At 46.0% G+C, this 19,700-nt stretch overlaps 1 protein-coding gene across 1 annotated transcript in view; it reads left to right on the top strand.

Annotated features, from left to right (window-relative positions):
• CUNH16orf71 (chromosome unknown C16orf71 homolog) overlaps positions 1 to 19,700 on the top strand; it is an 89,878-nt gene that overhangs the window by 26,599 nt on the left and 43,579 nt on the right. The window contains exons 10-13 of the mRNA XM_014308736.2: positions 1,413 to 1,604; positions 4,429 to 4,584; positions 9,628 to 9,822; positions 18,660 to 18,776. Of these exons, the coding sequence (XP_014164211.2) occupies positions 1,413 to 1,604; positions 4,429 to 4,584; positions 9,628 to 9,822; positions 18,660 to 18,776 (660 nt within the window). The remainder of the gene's footprint in view (positions 1 to 1,412; positions 1,605 to 4,428; positions 4,585 to 9,627; positions 9,823 to 18,659; positions 18,777 to 19,700) is intronic.

The raw sequence follows: 19,700 nt of genomic DNA, 5'->3' as shown, positions 1-19,700 counted from the left end.
CATTACTTACAGATCCTGTTTATGTCATCAGCTCTTAAATTGATCCCCACACCCTTGCTGAGGGAGGAGGAAGAATCCTTTCTCCAGCACAGGGTATAGCAGAAGGTCATTTTTCCCTCATGATCCCAGAGTTTATCCCAAGGTCTCTTCCTCAGGGGATTTCAGTGGAGGAGTCAAAGCCCTGAGGAATTCTGTTGGCACCCCAGGACTGCAGTACCATGAATTAATACAAATCTGCAGCATCACACATGTTTTCATGGCTATTTTGCCTTTATTGCTAATTAACAGTTTTATTTTGTATCAAAACACTGGGTGACACAGTAGAGCTGCTTTAGTTTGAGTCCTTATTAAACCATTTTAAGAAGTTGTCTGTTTTGAGGACCAGCACAAAAGTCAAGCTACATTAACTTGTCAAGTGGATTAGTTGTGAAACACACTTTTGGACATTTTAATTCAGAATTAAAGTGACTGTAATTGGATTTAGCTTACTTTGCTTTCAGAGTAAATTCAGGTAAATCAAATTAAGGTTCATTCAGTGTAGAGGTGTGGGCAGAAATCCTCATTATGGGCTACATGGAGCAACTGAAAACATGAGGCCAGGTTGGATGGGGCTTGGAGCAGCCTGGTCCAGTGGAAGTTGTCCCTGCCTGTGGAAGGGGGTGGAAGAAAATGACTTTTAAGGCCCCTTCCAAGCCAGACCTTTCCATGATTCTGTGATGGTAACTATTGAGGAGCAGTACTGGAGAATCTTTGGCATTTTAGGGACTTTTTCGTTAATTTACCAAAGAAATGTCATGGGAAGCAAGTTGAATAGGAAGAAGACAGCCAATAATTACAGCTGCAGCATCTGTGAGAAGACAAAAAACTGCAAGTCCAGAGTTCAAGCCTGAAGTTGTGTCTTGAACAGTTCTCTTAAAGGAGAGGGAATTTGCATCCTAAATAACCAACTATCAATGCTGAAGTAAAGAAAGGAGGTGAGTTCCCTTAACTGTGACCTCATCTCTGAAATTAGGGATGTTAGGTGAAGCAGAAAATAATGAGTTTTCACACTATCAGGTTTGTTTGAGGGCTTTTCAGTGATTAAAAAAAAAACCCCAAACACTGAGTCTTGAATACAGAATAAATTCAGTCACACTTTTCCAGCTGTGACAGTGTAACCTTCCATTCACCAGGCAGTGTGTGACTAAAAGAGGACCCAGGTGACAGCTGTCCAAGAAAACCTGCAGTGCTCAGGCAGGTGTCACTGATGGAACAACCTGGCTTTTATGGCTCATTCTCCCTCTTTGATAAATGCTCTCTGGGTGTTAAATGCCCCTCCTGTGATGGCAATGAATATAATTAATTCCTGATGATGAATACACTTCCAGTAATCCAAATGACTTTCATTTTCATACTATTTTTTTTTTGGACAGGAAGCCTCTTTTTTGCCAGCTATTGCCACGTTGCCTGGATCCTGCAGTGTGAAAAAGGAGGTGCTGCTGCTGACCATTTGGCTGGCAAGTTGTGGCCAAGTGGCCACGGATCAGTGTGAGGGGCAGGTGCCTGACAAGTTGCTGGGAGCAGCCAACATCTACCAGGCCCTCGTGACGTGGCTGCTGTCCCTGGTGAGTGCAGTGTCCTGCCACTAAAGGCTCTGGGTGATGAGGGCTGTGTTTGGACCTCCACTGAATGCATAACCACTCTTGAAATCTCCTTTTTTCCACCCAACAGCTACAAAACAGTGGCTGAACAAAGTGGAAATTGAGTTTTAATTCACCTCAGGGTCTGTAAATAAAAGTCTCGCTGGACTCGGTGGAGCTGGGTTGTGTGTGGAGTTTCTGAAGAAGTGAAAGATTGTTGAGCAGGATTTCCAGTTGTTGAAAGTGACTGCTGGCTGTTAGGCTTTGTCCTTGGCAGTGGACACAGGTTCCTGGTTTTCACTGTTCTAGATAAGAACAGACCCTTCCTGATGGTCAAGAGTGCTGTGAACAAGTGAGGGGCTCCTTAATTGTCCTTTGGTTCACATGTTTTTCTCCTCTAAAGAAACCACCCCATCCTCTCTCCTTCCCATCCATATCACTCTTTATTCCCTAGGGAAAACTGTGTATTTTTCCTCCCCAGTATATATTTTTCCTTCCCACCCTGCTCAGTGGCCTTATTCCTTTCCCTGGGGAAAACTCTGGGATACCAATACTGATCCACGCAGTCAAGGTAGATTTCACCCTGAGCAGCCAGGCTTTTAAATCACTTAAACTCCACTTAAATACAATTAATTGTTAATGATGTTCGTGCTTGCATTAAAACATTGCTAACATTCTTTAGTGTTAGTCCAGTGCTAATGAAAATTGCCACTGGAACAGCCCTGCATCCTGAATTTTCCTTTCAGACTCCTTAGCTTGTGACCAGCTGCAGTGTGAGCTCTCTTCCTTTGTGTTATTACCATTTAAAAAACCACAACTGAGCTCTGCCTTGTAGCAATTCTCTCTGAGCCTGAAAGGGTTCCTCAGCTTCCCGGGCTGTGTCACTCTGCTGGGTGTAGGCTCAGATGTTCAGATGGATTTTGTGCCCAAGAAAAACTGAGGTAAAATCCACCAGTTTATTCTACACAGGCTCTGCAATGGCTGTTGGATAGCAATGAAGAAGTTTGCTTTTCTTTCACTGAAAGAATTGAATGTGGCAGTGTTTGCAGGGGTCCCAGGACCAGGGAAGAGATGACAATGTTGACTCCATGTTTCAGAAGGCTGGTTTATTATTTTATGATATATATTTTTAAAATTATACTAAAAGAATAGAAGAAAGGATTTCATCAGAAAGCTAGCAAACAAAGGAAGAAAAATGGAATGATAACAAAATCTTGTGACTGACCGAGACAGTCTGGACAGCTGGACTGTGATTGGCCATTAATGAGAAACAACCACATGAGACCAATCACAGATGCATCTGTTGCATTCCACAGCAGCAGATAATCAATGTTTACCTTTTGTTCCTGAGGCCTCTCAGCTTCTCAGGAGAAAAAATCCTAAGGAAAGGATTTCTCATAAAACATTTCTGTGACCATTGGAAATGTTGAGACATTTTTAGACCAAATTCTCATCTGATAATCCATGCAATTCCATGGACTGGCTTGTGTAAATCAGCATTTCCTTGCTGATTCCATTGGAGGTGTGCTGGATGCTGCCAGCTGGGAGCAGTGGTCCCCTGGATGGTGCAGAATTCCCCATGGGAATCCAGTGTTCAGAGCTGTGGAGGACTTGGTGCTGGTGTTTTGAATGATCCAGCTGAGCTGTTTGAAAATCCAGCCTGGCCCTGTGTTAGAAACATGTTTTTAAAGGCCTTTATCTCCCTGTAAATGCAGTAAATAGAGCTGATAATGCACCTAGAGACTGGTGGTGGTATAAACCAGGAGAACAAGACTTGGAGTTTCTGTATCCACCAGAGCCCTGGGAGGGAATTACAGCCCTGTAGCTGAGACTTGCCTTTCTCTCCATCCAGAGCATGTTCTGGATCAGATACCTCTGCTTTTCCTTTCTCCTGGCTTTGCTGATTCCCTGTGTCTGGCTTTCCCAGAGTTTTCTGCCCCTTTTCACCAGCTGCCATGGACAATTGGCAGCATCCCAGTGCCTTCCCAGGCTGTTTCAGGTGTCTCTCCTCTCTCTTTTCTAACTTATGATCAAGATTTCAATGTGTTCTGCATGTTAAAGTGGATTATGTTTTATTTAACTTTGAGCAACCTAAAGAGCCAGGGCATAGTCTGTCCCACTGGAACCTTCTCCCTGGATCTAAACTGATATTCACAATAATAATTCATGTCTTGGGGTTGCAGAAATCACTTTTCACCCTTTTTGCTTTAAATCAGATCTATAAACTGGAAAATAGAATGTTTGCCTCCCACACACATGTGCACAAAAAATCCATGAAAAAGAAATCACCTCAGCCCAACTAAAAGGGGATTCACACTCTGGGGATTGCTGGGGTTTGGGCTGTCAGTTTGGGTTCTTAGGGAAGCCTGCAGCAGCCCCTTGGCATGGATCATCCCTTTGCATTGATCTGTAGCTGGGATTGGATTGATCTCGGTGTCACTGATCAAGGCACACACGGTGCTGCTGTGACAGGAACATTCTGGGCAGCCTTGGCAGGGGCTCTGTGCTCACCCCTGCTGGAGCAGGGAAATAATGTGAATTCCTGCTTCCACACAGTGAAACTGGTGGAAGTCAGAGCTTGCAAGTCCTCATTGTGAAAATAAATCCTATGGCTTATCAAAAGCAATGTGTTATTCCTATTTAATTTGGTCTTTATTGATTTTTCTACTGGCTAAACCACAGCTAATCTACTAATCAAAGCAGAGTTCTCCCTGGCTTGTTGTGGGGCTCTACTCAAAAGCAACAGAGCAAGATAAAGGGTTTTTTTCAGTCCATCTAAAAATGGAATTGTGTTCCAATGGATTTCCAGGTGCCTCCTGTGAAGAGGAAGGATGGTCCCAAAGCTCCATTTGAGGTGGTGGGGCTGCAGCAGGCCTGGACAGAGGAAGGCTTGGCCCTCTACGCCTGCCTGGTGGCACCAGAGGAACCTTCAGCCCAGAGCTGCCCCCAGAGCCACGAGGCAGCAGTGAGTAGCAGCATTTACAGCTGGTAGTTGTGCAAGCAGTGCTCTGCACTGAGCACCAGGCTGGATGTGCCAGTTCAAGCTGCAATCCCAGCAGGGCAGGACAGAGCAGTGGAAGAGCTGCCCAGACTAGGATGGGGAACAGCCCAGTGCTGTGGAACTGAGGGGTTGCTTTTACAGCTGATTGCCAACCCAAGCTGTCCTCACTTGTGCTGCAGTCAGGTTATGGCATTTAACTGTGATGGAGTGAATTTTAACATCTACATTGTCTCACCCTTCACGTGAGACATGAGAAAATAGAATAAAAATTTTTAAATGCCTCTCAGTTGCCCCATCTCTGAGTCAGAAAAGGGCATAATCCAACAATGCTGCTTTTAGGTTATGTGCAGACCAGAAACCAGCTCTCCGTGGCATCATTTTTGTCAATTGTTCATTAGCTGTAACCTCACACTGCAGAAACTGAGCTGCATTTGGAGGAGGCACATCTTTTGGCACCTATTCTGGTTTTTCCTCCTTTATTTTAACCATGTGAAGAGTGTGGCACAGGAAGAGGAATTATTTTTATTTGACTGCCAGGAGCTGAGGCCTGGAAGCAGGACATGAGCCTGTGCCCTCAGTTTTGGTGGGCCCCAGAGCCTGAGCTGTGCAATAAAACTGGCAGGTCTTGCACAAATGCTGGGATTGGCACATGTGATGTAAAACATGATATGAACTGTGAGCACCTGTGATGTAAAACATGATATGAGCTCCTGTCCTGAACACAAAGCTGTGAAATTGCAGCTCTGGGCTCTGCTGTGTTGGTTCTGTCCTTCACAGAGCTGATTTGATACAGGCTCAAGCATCTTGTACCTATTTCTTTTTTGGAGACAGCTTTTTAGGTAGTATTGCTACTTTTGCCTGGTTTTACCTGAGCAATGTGGCCAGGTGGATGTGGGGAGCAGCAATCCCTGTGTCCCCCAAATCTGAGAGCCACTTGCTTGAATAACTGTCCTGTGGCTGAGGAACCCTGGAGGTGCTGCCCTGTGCTCTGCTGAGGCTCCTGAGTTCCTCTCAGGTGGCTCAAAGCAACTTCTGTGGCTTCAGTGGATTTTCTACTCTGGTTTTGCCTGTTTCATCCCCAGATCTCTGTGTTATACCTGCTGGCCACACCATGGGGAGCCTAAATGGATCAGGATGTGTGAACATGGTTTTAAAACACATTTCAGCATCCCCTTCACTTGCAGCTGCCTCCTGGAAGCAGCAAAAATTGAATTTCCCATGTTGTATCACAAAACCTGGAGTTTCACAGCTGTGGCTCCAGTGCTCCTGAAAATAAATAATGGATGCTGGCAGCAAATGTCATGATTAAAACACTACCAAAAAACCCCAGCCCAAAACAATGAGCAGCTTTTCCACTAGTGATTGAGCAGAGGCTGAAGAGGCCAGGCTCTGCTGGGCTGGACAAGGACTTGCTGTTGGCAACTGAAGTCAACCAGAATGTAATAAATAATAGAAGATACACAGATGACAGTGGTCAGTAATTAAGAAATTGATGGCTCAGAGCCCCCTTTGGGGGCATGAAATGGACTCTGGGCTCTACACATTAGTATTAAAATATCATTTGTCATCATGGTTAACATTTACAGATATTTGGTCTTTTTTGTATAATCCAAAAAAGGTAGCTTAAGGTCTTCCTAAATTCTTATAAATTCTCCCTAAATTCTTATATGAATTCAAGGTATTTCCTCTGTGGAGCAAAGGGAATGGAGGGACAGAGCCTGACCTGCTCTCTGCTGATTCCAGCTGAGGGCTTGGCCAAAGCACCAAAATTATTGAGCATTGATTATGCTCAAAATATTTCCCCAGGGTTACAGAACAGAATGAACTTTTGGAGCTGTGGGCTCAGGCTGCCCTTAGTGTTTGGTTGGAGCTGGGAAGGGTTAAATCAAACCTAGTGGAACAAACTGTGCAGTTTTTCCAGTCCTTCTCATGGAATCACAGAATGGTTTGGATTGGAAGGGACCATTCAAGGCCATCCAGTCCAAATCCCTGCAAGAAGCTGGGACACCTAATGTGAGAAAGAAATGAATTTGTAGAGAATTCTTAAGGCATATTTTATCTAAAGGACGTGTTTTATCTAAAGGACATTAGGCACTGGGCTGAAACTCTTAACAGGCATTTCTTAGTATACAACTTGCTTATTTATATTCATTGGTAATGCAAGAGCAATAGCCATTGTTGGTTTTGGTTGAATTACCATTGGAGCATTGTAAGTAAGAGCTGAAATCATCAGCTCTCAGTACAATTTGCTGAGATGATAGTGGGGAAAACCGAAAGTCTAAGAATTCTATTACTGTCCTTGTCTATACTTAGAAAGTCTTGTCTTTGTTGTAAAGTGTTAGTAACTCTTGTGGGAATGCATTCATGGTAAAAGTCTTTCAAAAAATACATTAATTTGGAAGTTGCCAGTTCACATTGTGAACAACAACCTTCCACCATCCCAGGTCACTCCAAGCCCTGTCCAACCTGGCCTTGGGCACTGCCAGGGATCCAGGGGCAGCCACAGCTGCTCTGGGCACCCTGTGCCAGGGCCTGCCCACCCTGATCATGACAAACTTCTGAGCTCAGCTCTGTTGCACAGCAGTGACATTTCAGGTGTTGGGGCAGCTCTTCCAAGCAGGACTTGAGTTTCCTGTCCCTCATTAGAGGCTCTTTGTGGTAGCACTGACTTGTGTCAATCTTTTTTTCCTGAGGCATTTGTAGAGCTGCTGCTTTCCCCAGCAGAGATCAGAGCTGGGAGGAACAACACAAGTTGGGATGTCAGCCCCAGCAGAGACAAGGAAAATGACAGCAAGTCTCTCTGTTCCTGCCCTTGGGCAGCTTCAGCTGCTGTGGAGAGAAATGTGGACTTCTTCACACTGCAGCCCTCAGTCTCTCACTGTCCTGTTAAAGTGCAAGTTTTCAGTGAATGGATTGGAAAACAATGTCCTGTTGGGGCACTTACTGGCTCTTCTTCCAGTTGTCTCCTGTGGGCACAAAAAGACACTTTTCAAGCCTTACCTTTAAAATATGATTGGGTTTCCAGGTGCTCTTGTTGCATCTGCTTGTTATAAGAATTCAGGGATACCTTAAGCTACTTTTTTTTGATTATGCAAAAAAGACCCAGTATCTGTAAATGTTAACCATGATGACAAATGATATTTTAATACTAATGTGTAGAGCCCAGAGTCCATTTCATGCCCCCAAAGGGGGCTCTGAGCCATCAATTTCTTAATTACTGACCACTTCACTGTTATGTGTGTATCTTTTATTATTTATCACATTCTGGTTTTCTGCCTCAAGGTCTAATAGTTATAAATAGAATTATAAGAGTGGCTTCTCCAGGCAAAAGCCCCTGTTTTTTGCACATTGAGAAGTCTTTTGGCTTATTCAGCTGGGATGGCATCTAGTCTTATATCCAGGGGTTCTGCTATGTTTCCTCTCATTTTTATCAGCTTTTTAAGGGGTGATTTTATTTCTGTCCTCCTCCAAACAGCTGCTAGAAGTGAGGCAGATTTCAACATCCCTGCCTGGTCTTGGTTTCTTGTTGTCAGAAGAAATGTCAAAACACTCACCTCCTGTAATTCCTGTGTGCTGATGGACAGGCTGCAGTTCCACGTCTGATGGGAATGAGATTTGTACATGGGAATTAGATTTGTACATGGGAATGAGATTTGTGTAGCCTCTGCTCTCTGCCAGGCATCTCCAGTTATCCCACTGGCACTGTGGGCAGCTCTGGGGCTCCTCTCTGTCCCTCCATCACTTCATTCTCTGGAGGCTCAGAGGAGCTCCCAATCTCTGTTCTTTGATTTGGGGTTTTCCTCTTTGAGCTTCACTTTTTAGGTGCAATAATCACAGAGTGATGGAATTTCCTGAGTGGGAAGGCACCCCAGGGATCACCCAGTCCCACCCTCCCAGCACTCCCACCCTGTGCCTGAGCATTGCCCAAGCTCTCCTGGAGCTCTGGCAGCCTCGGGGCTGTGCCCATTCCCTGGGGAGCCTGGGCAGTGCCAGCACCCTCTGGGGGAAGAACATTTCCCAAAATCCAGCCTGACCCTGCCCTGCCCAGCTCCAGCCATTCCCTGTCCCAGAGATCAGAGCTGCCCCTGGGGAGGAGCTGCAGCCCCCCCTGAGCTCTGCCCTCAGTCTCCTCCTCCAGCTGAACAATCCAAGTGCCCTCAGCTGCTCCTCAGATCCCTCCCCATGCCCAGGTCCCTCCTCTGGACACTCCAACAGCTTTAGATCCTTCTGATATTGTGGCATCCACACCTGCCCCAGATCTGAGATGAGGCCACACCAGTTCCTTCTCTTCCCTCTGAGTAACTGGTGGAGAGAAGATGTTCTGCACAGTTGTTGAGTCTGTTAATTTCTAATTAGGTCTCCTTGAGGTCACTGGTTTTATTCTCTGAAAGTCCTGCTAATTAAGAATCAACCTGAAGAACAATGAGGCTTAGAGGGGAGGTTAAATGATGGAAAACTGTAGTTTAGCAGTGCAGTATTCAATATTAATGTATCAGTATTAATATTAGCCTCAATCTTTAAAATTCACATAATAGTTTGGGTTGGAAGGGACCTTAAAGCTCTTCTAATTCCAACCCTCTGCCATGGGCAGGGACAGCTTGCACTGGACCAGACTGCTCGGTGCTCTCTGCACCCTGGCATTGAACACTTCCAGGGATGGGGCACCAACACCTGTTTTCATTTATATCCCTGAGAAAGTCTTTGGAAGTTAATGTTTCATTGTGTTGGGCTGGTTCATGGTCCTGGTTATGGTCTTTTCTCCCACCTCTGAGGGTGGTGGGATCTGCTTTGGAGCAGGGTTTGAGAGCTGATGGATGGGATGAAGGGTGCAGTGGCTTGGGAGGTGCAGGGTGTCACACCAGGGTCTGGTTTGGAGAATCTGAGAGCAGCTGGGTGGAACTGGGGTCTGGGGTGGCTCTGGGCAGAGGAGGAGCTGCTGCAGCTGCCAGGTGCAGACAGAGTTTCTGAAACCATCACCAAAGCTTTTTAACCACTGGCTCTTTGCAGACTGGAGAACATCTCCAGGGAACATCCAGCTTTTACCAGAAGATTTCTGCATTTCTGACCTCTACATGGCTTCCAGATCTTATCTGGTGGAGAGATGAACTGGCCAGTCACTTCCAAAACCAGCTGTGCCCCCTTGTTCCTGCAATTCCCTCTGTCCTGCTCAGTAACATCATTACTGTTAATCCTGACCCTCAGGTACTGTACACAAGTGCTTGGACTTCTGGTAATTTTTTGATCAAGTCCAGTAAAAGTTGTTTTTCCAGTGTTATTCTCATTTGCTTTAGCAAAGGATTTAAACAGAGTTTGAAAACAAATGCTTCTAATATTAGAATATTCTGTGATTCAGTTCTGTGATTTTAATATCTGTGGATTTCCAGGGAAGTGTGTGAGCTCCAAGGACACAGCACTTCTCCAAACTAAGTGCTTCCAACCTCTTGGCTGCCTGGAAATGTCTGCAGGAGCACTCACTGCTGTCCAGAAGCAGAATAATAATTAACCTTTCACTTCTGTCAGATTAGCAAGTGCTCCATAACAAATATTCCACCAAATGAAATGTAACAAGAATTCCTTATACTAATTGGGGGAATTTATTCCTTGAGGGCACCCAGTGCTGCTTTTAGGCCTTTCCCAGCCTTTCCTACCTTGGTATAAATACTTAGAGTGGGTTTTCAAAGCAGCACTGAATATGACCTGATTTCTATACCTTTTGAAGGAATCTTTTGTTTATTTCTTTCCCACAGCAGCACCAGCCTTTGGACAATTGTGATCTTTTCCCAATATTTGTAAATGAACAAAACCCTTGAGACACAATTCCAGGGAATGGCAAAGCCTGCAATTCTTGTTCACAATGATGTTTTAATTTTGAAAATGATGTAGCATGAGAACTTTTCTGCCATTTCACCCAGATTTGGGGATTACTATGACTCTGTGAGAATCAATGCCATGAAAGCTTAGGGGTTTAGCAGTGCACTTAGCAATTTGCCTAAAGGTTTATCCCACTTGTGTGCAGGAAAAGGAGGCTTAGTGTTGTTGATTTGCAGTCACTGTGGCTTTCAAGCAGAAGCAAGAGCCATAAAGAGTCTGACTACTCGTAAAAGATAAATCTGCTCCATGCTTTTAAGGCATAAAATAAGGCAGCATTTAAAACAGCCAGGGCTTTTATGCAAATCCCTTATTAGAGGAATTATAAATCATTAGGAATTGAACAGCAAGATAGCAGGCACTTTCTGGGGGTGGATCTTTGCCTTGATGCCATGGAAAACATGATGTCAGTTTAAAAACCACATTCTCTTCCCAAGTTCAAGTGCTCTGTGCCCCCCAGGACTAAGTGAGGCTGAGACCACTGTGTGTTTTTTCACAGAGTTGTGGAATCACAGCATGGTTTGGGTTGGGAGGGACCTTAAAGCCCATCCTGTTCCACCCCTGCCATGGGCAGGGACACCTCCCACTGTCCCAGGCTGCTCCAAGCCCCATCCAGCCAGGCCTTGACACTTCCAGGGATGGAACAGCCACATTTTCATAGCTGGTTAGGCAGCAGGGCTGATTTCCAAAGCTGGGCTCAATGAGCCTCTCTCTCAGCAGGCAGCAGCTCACCCTGATGTCTGCCCTGGAGCTTTGCAAAGTGCTACCAACTGAGAATGTTCCCAAGTGTCATTAAAATACAACCAAAAAGTGCTGCATAGAAAACTCAGTATCATCTTCTTTTAACTTCTTTGGTCTGAAGGTTTGGTACAAGGCCAGTGATCCATGCTTTGCTTTTTGTACATTTGCATTTGTTTTGAGGCAGTGTGTACAAAACTAAGCAGCCCAAAGAACCTGTGCCCACGTGGTGGAGGAACATGCAGTGAGTGAATCCTTGCTTTTGCTCCAGGTAGATCAGAGTCTGAGAGAGAAATCCTGGCAGGATGGTGGAAAAAAAAATGGGTAGAGATGGAGACAGAGGGAATCTGTTGTGTACTGAGCAGCTCTGTGTGTGATCTGGGGAGCAATTGCCAGCAGTAATTGTAATAACCTTTATGCTTTTTGTTTGTTAGTGCATGAGCCAATGTCTTGTTTTCAGTCAATTTGTCTGCTGGATTTTCTGCCTGTTCTGGACCTCAAACAGATTGCTTTGCCTGTGCTGGTTTTGGAGGCATTTTTATGAGTGCTGTGCAATGAGCCCATTAACCTGCAGCAATTCACTGCTGATAGGAGCAGCAGCTCACAATGCAGTCATTAAAGCCCAGCTTGGGCTGGGAGTGACAACATCCCTGTGAAAGCTGCTAACTGCAAGGTCCCCTGTCAGCAGAAAGAAGATTTCTTCATTTTAGCATAAAATGAAAGTACTTCTGCTGCTAAGCCTCAGGATGCAAACTCTCACCTTAGGGATACAGACAGCACACACAGAGCAAGTGTTGATGCTGCTTTTCCCCAGCCTCTTTGCTCCATCCTGGAGTTCTTTTCCTCTCCCTCAGTTTTTCTGGACATTGGGACATTTGCCCAAAAAGTGCAGCTTTTGATGGTCATCTTCCAGAGCATCTCCTTGAACTCCCAGCCTGTGCAGGTACCTGCCAGGACAGAGGAGTCAGGGCACAGCAGCATTTCCAGGGAGCTTTTAAGGACCTCCATCCCTCCTCCTCTGTCCACAGACATCCCTAAGTCAAGGTGAAGGAGATTTTTTACTCTAAGTCCCAGAAAACTGATTTTGGTGCACCTCCCGATGATCAGGTGCTCCTTTAGTAGCTTCCCTGCTCTGACACAAAGTTTGTGTGGGTTTTTTCAAATAGCAGTGATTAAGGGCAGGTCTACACAAAGTTTCCTCCTTACTTTTTGCTTAAGCAAAGCTCCATTTTTAATTTTTTTTTTTCTGGCTAATTATAGATAAGAATCCCTGAACTGGGACCAGGGAGCTGAATTTGCCCCAGTATTGTAACCCAGGCCTGCTGAAAATGCTCAGCAGCACAAGACTGACCTAACAGCAAGGCTGATGTGTGGCAGGGGGCTGGCAGAAAGTAGAGCAGTTCTTTCATGTGGAATTTCAGATTTCTGGGCTTTCCCTGCTGGAGTTGATGTTAACTGTGTTGCCATAGGAGCTCTCACACACAGAAGCTTTGAAAGTTGCACACTTTATTTCACATTCTGAAATAACCATGTTGGATACATGAAGAGCTGGCCATTGCTGCTGGAATTTGAAATCCCTGTGGCAAGCAGCCCCAGATGTTGCTGTGTGCACTTGAGGCACAGATTCAGAGCTGAGATTCCCAGGCTGTGTGTGCAGCCTCTGAAGAGGCAGTGGGAGGCACTTGCAGAGGATCTTTCAGCTCTGTGAGTCTGTGTTTGAGATGAGCTCAGTGAGAACTCTGAGCTCTCAGGGCTCTGAGTGCTGTGACATTATTTCATTGACAAGCACTATGGCCTTGGCCTTGCTGAGTTGCCTTCAGCATCTTCCACTGTCTTTTGCTGTACCAACTTTTAATTTCAGTGCTGAGAGAGGCATGCTCAGGGAGCTGCTGCTCATCACCACATCAGCTTTTCAGCCAACCCTGCAGTGGCTGTGTGGGCACTGCCTTTCACACATCCCCAGCTGCAGCCACTGGGCTTTGCTGTGCTTCTGTGCCTGTGCTGGGGCAGCTGTGGTTTGATTTGGGGTTATTGCCCATGTGTTCTCTCTCATTCCATGCTGTGTGAGCAGCACCCAAGCTGGGCCATGTTTTGGGATGGAAATGCTGCCTGAGCTCCCTGGAGAATTTGCTCAGCTCCCAGAGCTGATCCCCATATTGCTGTGAGCTCCCAGCTTCAGTTCACAGCCCAGGGCTGTGCTTTCCTCCTCCAAGGTTTGGAAGATCTGATTGTTGTGCAGCTGAACTGGGCATTAGGGAGGGATAAAACACCCAGGACAGCTCCTCCACATGGGCTCACCCAAAGCAGAGGTGGCAGGATGGGTCCTGCAGCATGGGCAGTGCCAGCCATGGAGCCAGCACTCAGCTCTGGGACATCCAGGCTGGAACTGTCAAGCAGGAGCTTCAAAAGGACAGGCTCCTCCTCCCTTTGCTTTCAAACCTTGCCTGTGGCTTCTCTTTATGTGAGTCAGTGAAAAGGCTCAGGTCTTGCCTGGCTGGCAGCCTCAGTGTGCAGGGCAGCCAGCTCACATTGTACCAGCAGCTTGGGTGAGATTCCACATGGATAAGGCTTGTCTGGAGGAGAAATGTTTGTCCTGGCACTTCATCTATTTACATTTATAGAAAATAATCCATAGCTGCAGCCCAGAATGGCTGCATGGCTGTATCTTCAGGAGGCAGAAGGTGACATCCTGGCCCTGGCTGAATCCTGCTGGACTCTGGCATTTATTTTCATGGAGCCAGGAGTTCAGGCAGCCACTGGCATTTGTAAATAAAACCCCCTAACCTTTAGAAGGAGGAAGGACTACACTGATGTTTACCAGAGCTGGCACAAAGATGAAGGCACAGCTTGGAGAGGAATAAAACATTAGAGGTTTTCATTCTTCCTAGAATTTGACAGCTCACATTTAGATTGTGTCCATCACTCATTATTCCTGAAAAGAGCAGCTTTAAAGAACTCTCAAGCTGCTGTGCTTTGCCATTGGTGCTGCTGGGCACAAAGCTGGGAGCTGCTCTCTCATTCTGTCTTCTGTGGTTTAAGATCTCCCCAATCCAGAAGGGGAGCAAGGGGAAGTGAGATCCATTTCAAACTCTCTGAAATCCACTCACCACAACTGCATGTCTTCCTTGCTGAGCCCTCTCTATCCCAGATTTTGCTGCCTGTGGTGCCTCCACTTGTCATGCTTTTTATAAGCTACAAGAACGTAGAATTTGGTGGGTGATTGGTTGATGATTTATCATCATGGTTTGTATTTTTGTTTGTTTTTTTGGGGGGGGTTAGTTCTGGGGTTAGTTCTGTGTTTGTTTGGGGGTGGTTGTGGAGTGATGATGACAGTTGGTTATTGTTTCTGATACTAGGAAATATAGAGGAAGGTTAATTGAATGTGTATTGATGACAAATGATTTGGATAATGTAGGCATAGATGGTTTAATTATTTGAAAAAAAATGTCAAGATAAAAAAATGGATGTGTAAAATGGAATTTGAATACCAGTTCCTAGTAAATGATAAAATAATTAATATGTCCAGCAACCTGTACTAAATTCTGCATCCATCTGAAGAGAACCTGCACAGTGGGGAGGGAAGATGTGCAGGGAACACACTCAGCATTGTGTTCATCTGGATTCTACCAGGAAAATTCTGCTCCTGCCCAGGGCAGCAGGGAGAGGAGAGAGTTTGAGAGTGATGTGCCTCATTCAGGGGCAGGATCTGGTGAATCCCATCAGCCATGAGCCTTGCTCAGTGAGAGACAGAGAGGGAAGTGCTTTCTTTGCTGGCCCTGATGTGCTCAGCAGGGCTGGCAGGGAGAGGTTACCTGAGCACAGAACTCCCCCCTGGCTCTGCAGGCACTGCAAGTGCACCATCCTTCTATAAGGGGTTTGCTGTTGTCTCACAGAGATAATGGCTGAGCAGAACTTTGCCTTGTGTGTGAGATGAGATTGGGGAGTACATGGGGATGCTTCCTGCAGTTTCTGTTTTCCTGCTGGGGCTGGGAACAGCCTGGAAGACTCCTTGCAACTCAGAAGACTCTCTCAGATCACCTGACAGCAAAAGCTCTTCCTTTGTTGTCAGAGATGGGAACAGAAAACACTGGAAGCACAAAGAGGGGATCACAGGCTTGGTCATATTTCTGTGTGACAGCTAAATATTCATGGCTTTGCTGCAGCTCCAGTCTTCTCTGAAATGTGCTTATTCTTCTTTCTGCTGAGGATTTTACAGCATGTTTTTGTTCTCCTGTGAGTTTCCTTCTTTCTGCCTTCATCTGAGTAATATTATCTGAACCAAAGCAGGAGCTTGAGGTTTCTTTTAAATGCTTTTGGAAAAACTGGTGTGTGTTCAATCCTAGCTGTGGCATACAGTGGTCCTTTCCAGTGTCTTAAGGTGGCAGAAGCTGGAATTTGGCATCCAAACCAAATAAGGATAAATTGACAAAAGGGAATAACTAAAACCAGGAGTTTATGGATGTGCAAACCAAATAAGGATAAATTGACAAAACGTACCAGGAGTTTATGGATGTACCCTCCCTCCCTGCTCATCCTGATCATGGCAGTGTGGATGGAGAGGATGTCAGTGCTGTAAGAAGCCCTGGAGGCACACATGGGGATGGTTATGGTTCATGAGTCTGGGCTTTGAAACCTGTCACAGCAGAAGTCAGAGCATCCCTGGGGCTGTGCAGCTGCTGCAGGCTGAGTGCAGGAGCCTTCCTCCCTGGGAGGAGGCTTTTCCCAGGAGATGGGAGCTTGGTGCAGGGCTCAGAGCCTCACTGGGGAGGTGTTTCTAGGTAGGGATCAAAGGCTGGGCTGCCTCTTCACCATTCTGAGGGTTTGGGGAGTCTCCTCTCCTCCCACCAGGGACAGGTCAGCGCTCAGAGCTGATGCTTCCACAGGCTTGGGAAAGGATTTACAGCTGCTGTGATGTTGAAGGAGTGACAGGAACCAGCCCTGAGGTGATATTCTCACACCCACCCTCTTGTGGAATATTAAAAGTAGCACTAAAGTGTCATAAACAGAAATAGTGTCCAAGTTCTTTCAGTAGCAGAAGGCTCCTGCAGAGGGTCCCCCTCTCTTTTTGTGTCCAAAAGGGCTCAGCTCAGTATTAGAACAACTGGCTCTATGCAATTCTCTCCTACCTCACAGGGAAAGTGACTTTCTGCCTGTTTTTTCCTGTTGATGGCACAGGAAGGCTGTGTCAGGAGCTCTGCAATGGACATTACAGCCAGGCTGGACAAAGCAGGGTGCTCATCCTGCAGCCACCTGTCTCAAGGAGAAGGATTTTCTGGAAGAAATAAGACTTTTCAAGCTCTGTTTTCTGTTGGTTTGTGAACTCCCATTCAGGTTGGCTGTTGGAAAACAGAGGTGACAGATGACAGGAACAATTCCCACAGGCCTTGCTTCCCAGGTGTGGCCACACCCCTGCTGTGGCCTTGGAACAGCATCCTGGGACCACCATGGATCCACAGCTTACACCAGGGTGCTCCCCTTGGATTTTCCAGCCTGGATTTTCCTTGGATTTTCCAGCCTGGATTTCCTCCTGGAATCCCCTTGGATTTTCTACCCTGGATTTTCCTTGGATTTTCCAGCCTGGATTTCCACCCTGGAATCCACTTGAATTTTCCCCTTGGATTTTCCAGCCTGGATTTCCACCCTGGAATCCCCTTGGATTTTCCACCCTGGATTTTCCTTGGATTTTCCAGCCTGGATTTCCACCCTGGAATCCCCTTGGATTTTCCACCCTGTGCCCTGGAGTTGGATGATTATCCTGCAGGTTTCTATGGAAATAGAGGCTGGTGCTGGTTTGAGCACATTTGTCTCTTCCTTCTGGAGCATTCACAGTTTGTTCAAGGAACAGCTGGAAGAAACAAGAAATTGGGATTTTGCTGCATTCCCACTCTGTAGGGCTTGTCTGGGCTCACTGCTGCAGATAGGAGCTGGCATCATGCACTGGGAATGGGGAAGATCCCTTCCCTTAAATCTGCTTTTCCTCTGATGATATTTTCCACAGCAACCAAGTGTAATATCAGCAGTGGAGGCTGGGGATTGATGGATTGCAGGACAGAATGCACAGATCCACTGGGAGATGCCAAAGCCCTTGTTTGGTGCAGCTGATTTGACTGAAACAGAGTGAAAAGTGAAATCCCCAGTTCTGATTTCAGGCAAATATCTCATGAAGCACAGGAAACAGAGGAAGGAGACAACACAAAAGGTTACTGAAGTGGAAAGGCAGTTGTCAGAGGGGCTTTAATATTCAAATGAATTTCATTTTTTGGTTGTTACTTTGAAACATTTGTGGAATGCTCTGAAGTGCCTGTCATTTGCCAAGCAGCACACCCGAAATCTCTCAGGTGATGACACAATTAAAGAGCATTATATGGAGCTCATAATGCAGAGTGGATGCTTCTCCATGCAGGGTTAGCCCCTTTTCTCTCCATCATAAAAGTCCTGATGAGACCATGTTGAAAATTAATTTCTTTTCCTGTTTTTGAAAAGGTCAGTCCACATAAGCTGAGGACAAATTAACACCTGCAGTAAATCAAAGTGGAGCCTTTAAAAGTAGTGAAACTTCTTTGAGTTACACCTGAGCCTGTGGTTTAAAAGTGACTATTTTTGTTTTCTTCGTCCCTGGAATGATTCCTGCCCACTGTGAACTCTGCCTAAATGCATCTGTATTTCTGGAATGTTCTAAGCAGAAGCTGACAAATGTGACTTTCAAGGGTTGCCTTTGTCCCTGGACTGTGGCCTTGCTTACAGAGCGTGCAGTCACAGCACATTCTCCTCTCCTGAGTGACACATCCTTACCCTTGCACTTGTACAAGTTGCTTGCTTGGCTGCCCAGAAAATGGATGAAAAACAAAATAAGGTGCTGAGCCTGGGAAATGCTGTGCTTGTGTGGAGCTGTGACCTAAATGCCAGATTTTTGCCTATCCATGAGGATGTGGCACGATGAGGCTAACAGATATGTGTCACTTGTGGTGACATGAGCACAGGAGAAATGTGCTATTTTGGCTACAGGCATGTAGAAATTCATGCAATCCCTTCCCTACCCTTCCATTTGATTGGTTAATTAGAGCATTGCTTTCACAAAGGCCTTTTCTGCTGAGTGCTCAGCACAGTTGTGGAGAATTGAGGTCTCAGCTGATGGATGCAGCTCCTGGTGCTGTCTGGAGGTGCTCTGCATGTTGGGGAGTCACTGGGTTGGACCCTGGGAATGCTCAGGTTCTTGGGAAGCAGTTGCAGATTCATATTCTTGGGATATCACTTAAATAAAGCTCCTGGAATAGTTGGAAGAAAGCAAATGACATAAATTAACAACACTGGGCTGAGTTTAATCCACTAGCTGCATCCTTGTGTGCTCTGTGGCCACAAGATCCTGATTTTCCTGCTTTATTTTAAGGGACCAAGGCAACATGGAAGTGAGAGCTGTCCTTTGTGCATTTCAGGCTGTGGAGAAGGCGTTTGCAGTGCCAAAGGGATTTTACTGGCAGACAGTTGAGAGTGATGACAAACACTTCCCTGACAGCAGTGCCATGGAGGCTTGCAGGGACACAGACATCGAGGTAAAGAACAACAAACAACCCCCTCCTTCCTGCCCTGGGGCTCAGGGGGGACACTGAGAGACAATTAAGTGCCCTGGAATATTTCAATCTAGAGCTTTGATACAAATACTGATCTTGAAGTATTTTTCACTCAGACCTAAATACATCAGCTGAGTATTTTATGTCATCAGTATTGATGTGCTGATTGCTCTGAGCCACAGAAGATTAAACTTTGAAATGTGTAGGTTGGAGAAATTGCTACCAACCAGGTGCAAATTTGTAAGAGTAGACAAAATTTTGATAACCTGAAACCACTTGACTGTAAGTCAGTAAACAGCACAACTTTGATTAAACTCAGAAACATTCCAAGAAATTTCTGAAGGTTCTGGTTCTGCCTGACCTTGAGTAACTGTGTGTGTGGTATGAACAAGTAGGGAGTATTTGTACTGACTCTTCCCCAGGAGAAGAGAAGGTTAAAGTGATTTCAATTAGCTCTTGGTGAGGAGTGCAGCACAAAATGTTCAGGACCTCACCCATGTGAAATGAGTTCTTATTGCGAAGAGCAGGGCAGGGCCAGCAGCACTAACAGGGATCAGCCCAGGGTCACAAAGACAAGGACTGCTTTGGGTTGGAGAGGCCTTAAAGCCACCAGTGCCACCCCTGCCATGGGCAGGGAGGCCTCCCACTGTCCCAGGCTGCTCCAAGCTCCATCCAGCCTGGCCTTGGACACTTCAAGGGTGGAACAGCCACATTTTCATAGCTGGTTAGGCAGCAGGGCTGATTTCCAAAGCAGGGCTCAGTGAGCCTCTCTCTCAGCAGGCAGCAGCTCACCCTGATGTCTGCCCTGGAGCTTTGCAAAGTGCAGGGACACCTTCCACTGTCCCAGGCTGCTCCAAACCCCATCCAACCTGGCCTTGGGCACTGCCAGGGATGCAGGGGCAGCCA

The sequence above is a fragment of the Geospiza fortis genome, unplaced genomic scaffold (genome assembly GCF_000277835.1).
Source record: "Geospiza fortis unplaced genomic scaffold, GeoFor_1.0 scaffold114, whole genome shotgun sequence".
Taxonomy (NCBI): domain Eukaryota; kingdom Metazoa; phylum Chordata; class Aves; order Passeriformes; family Thraupidae; genus Geospiza; species Geospiza fortis.
Note: the sequence above shows the minus strand (reverse complement) of the source record. Positions and strands in the feature narration are given on the sequence as shown.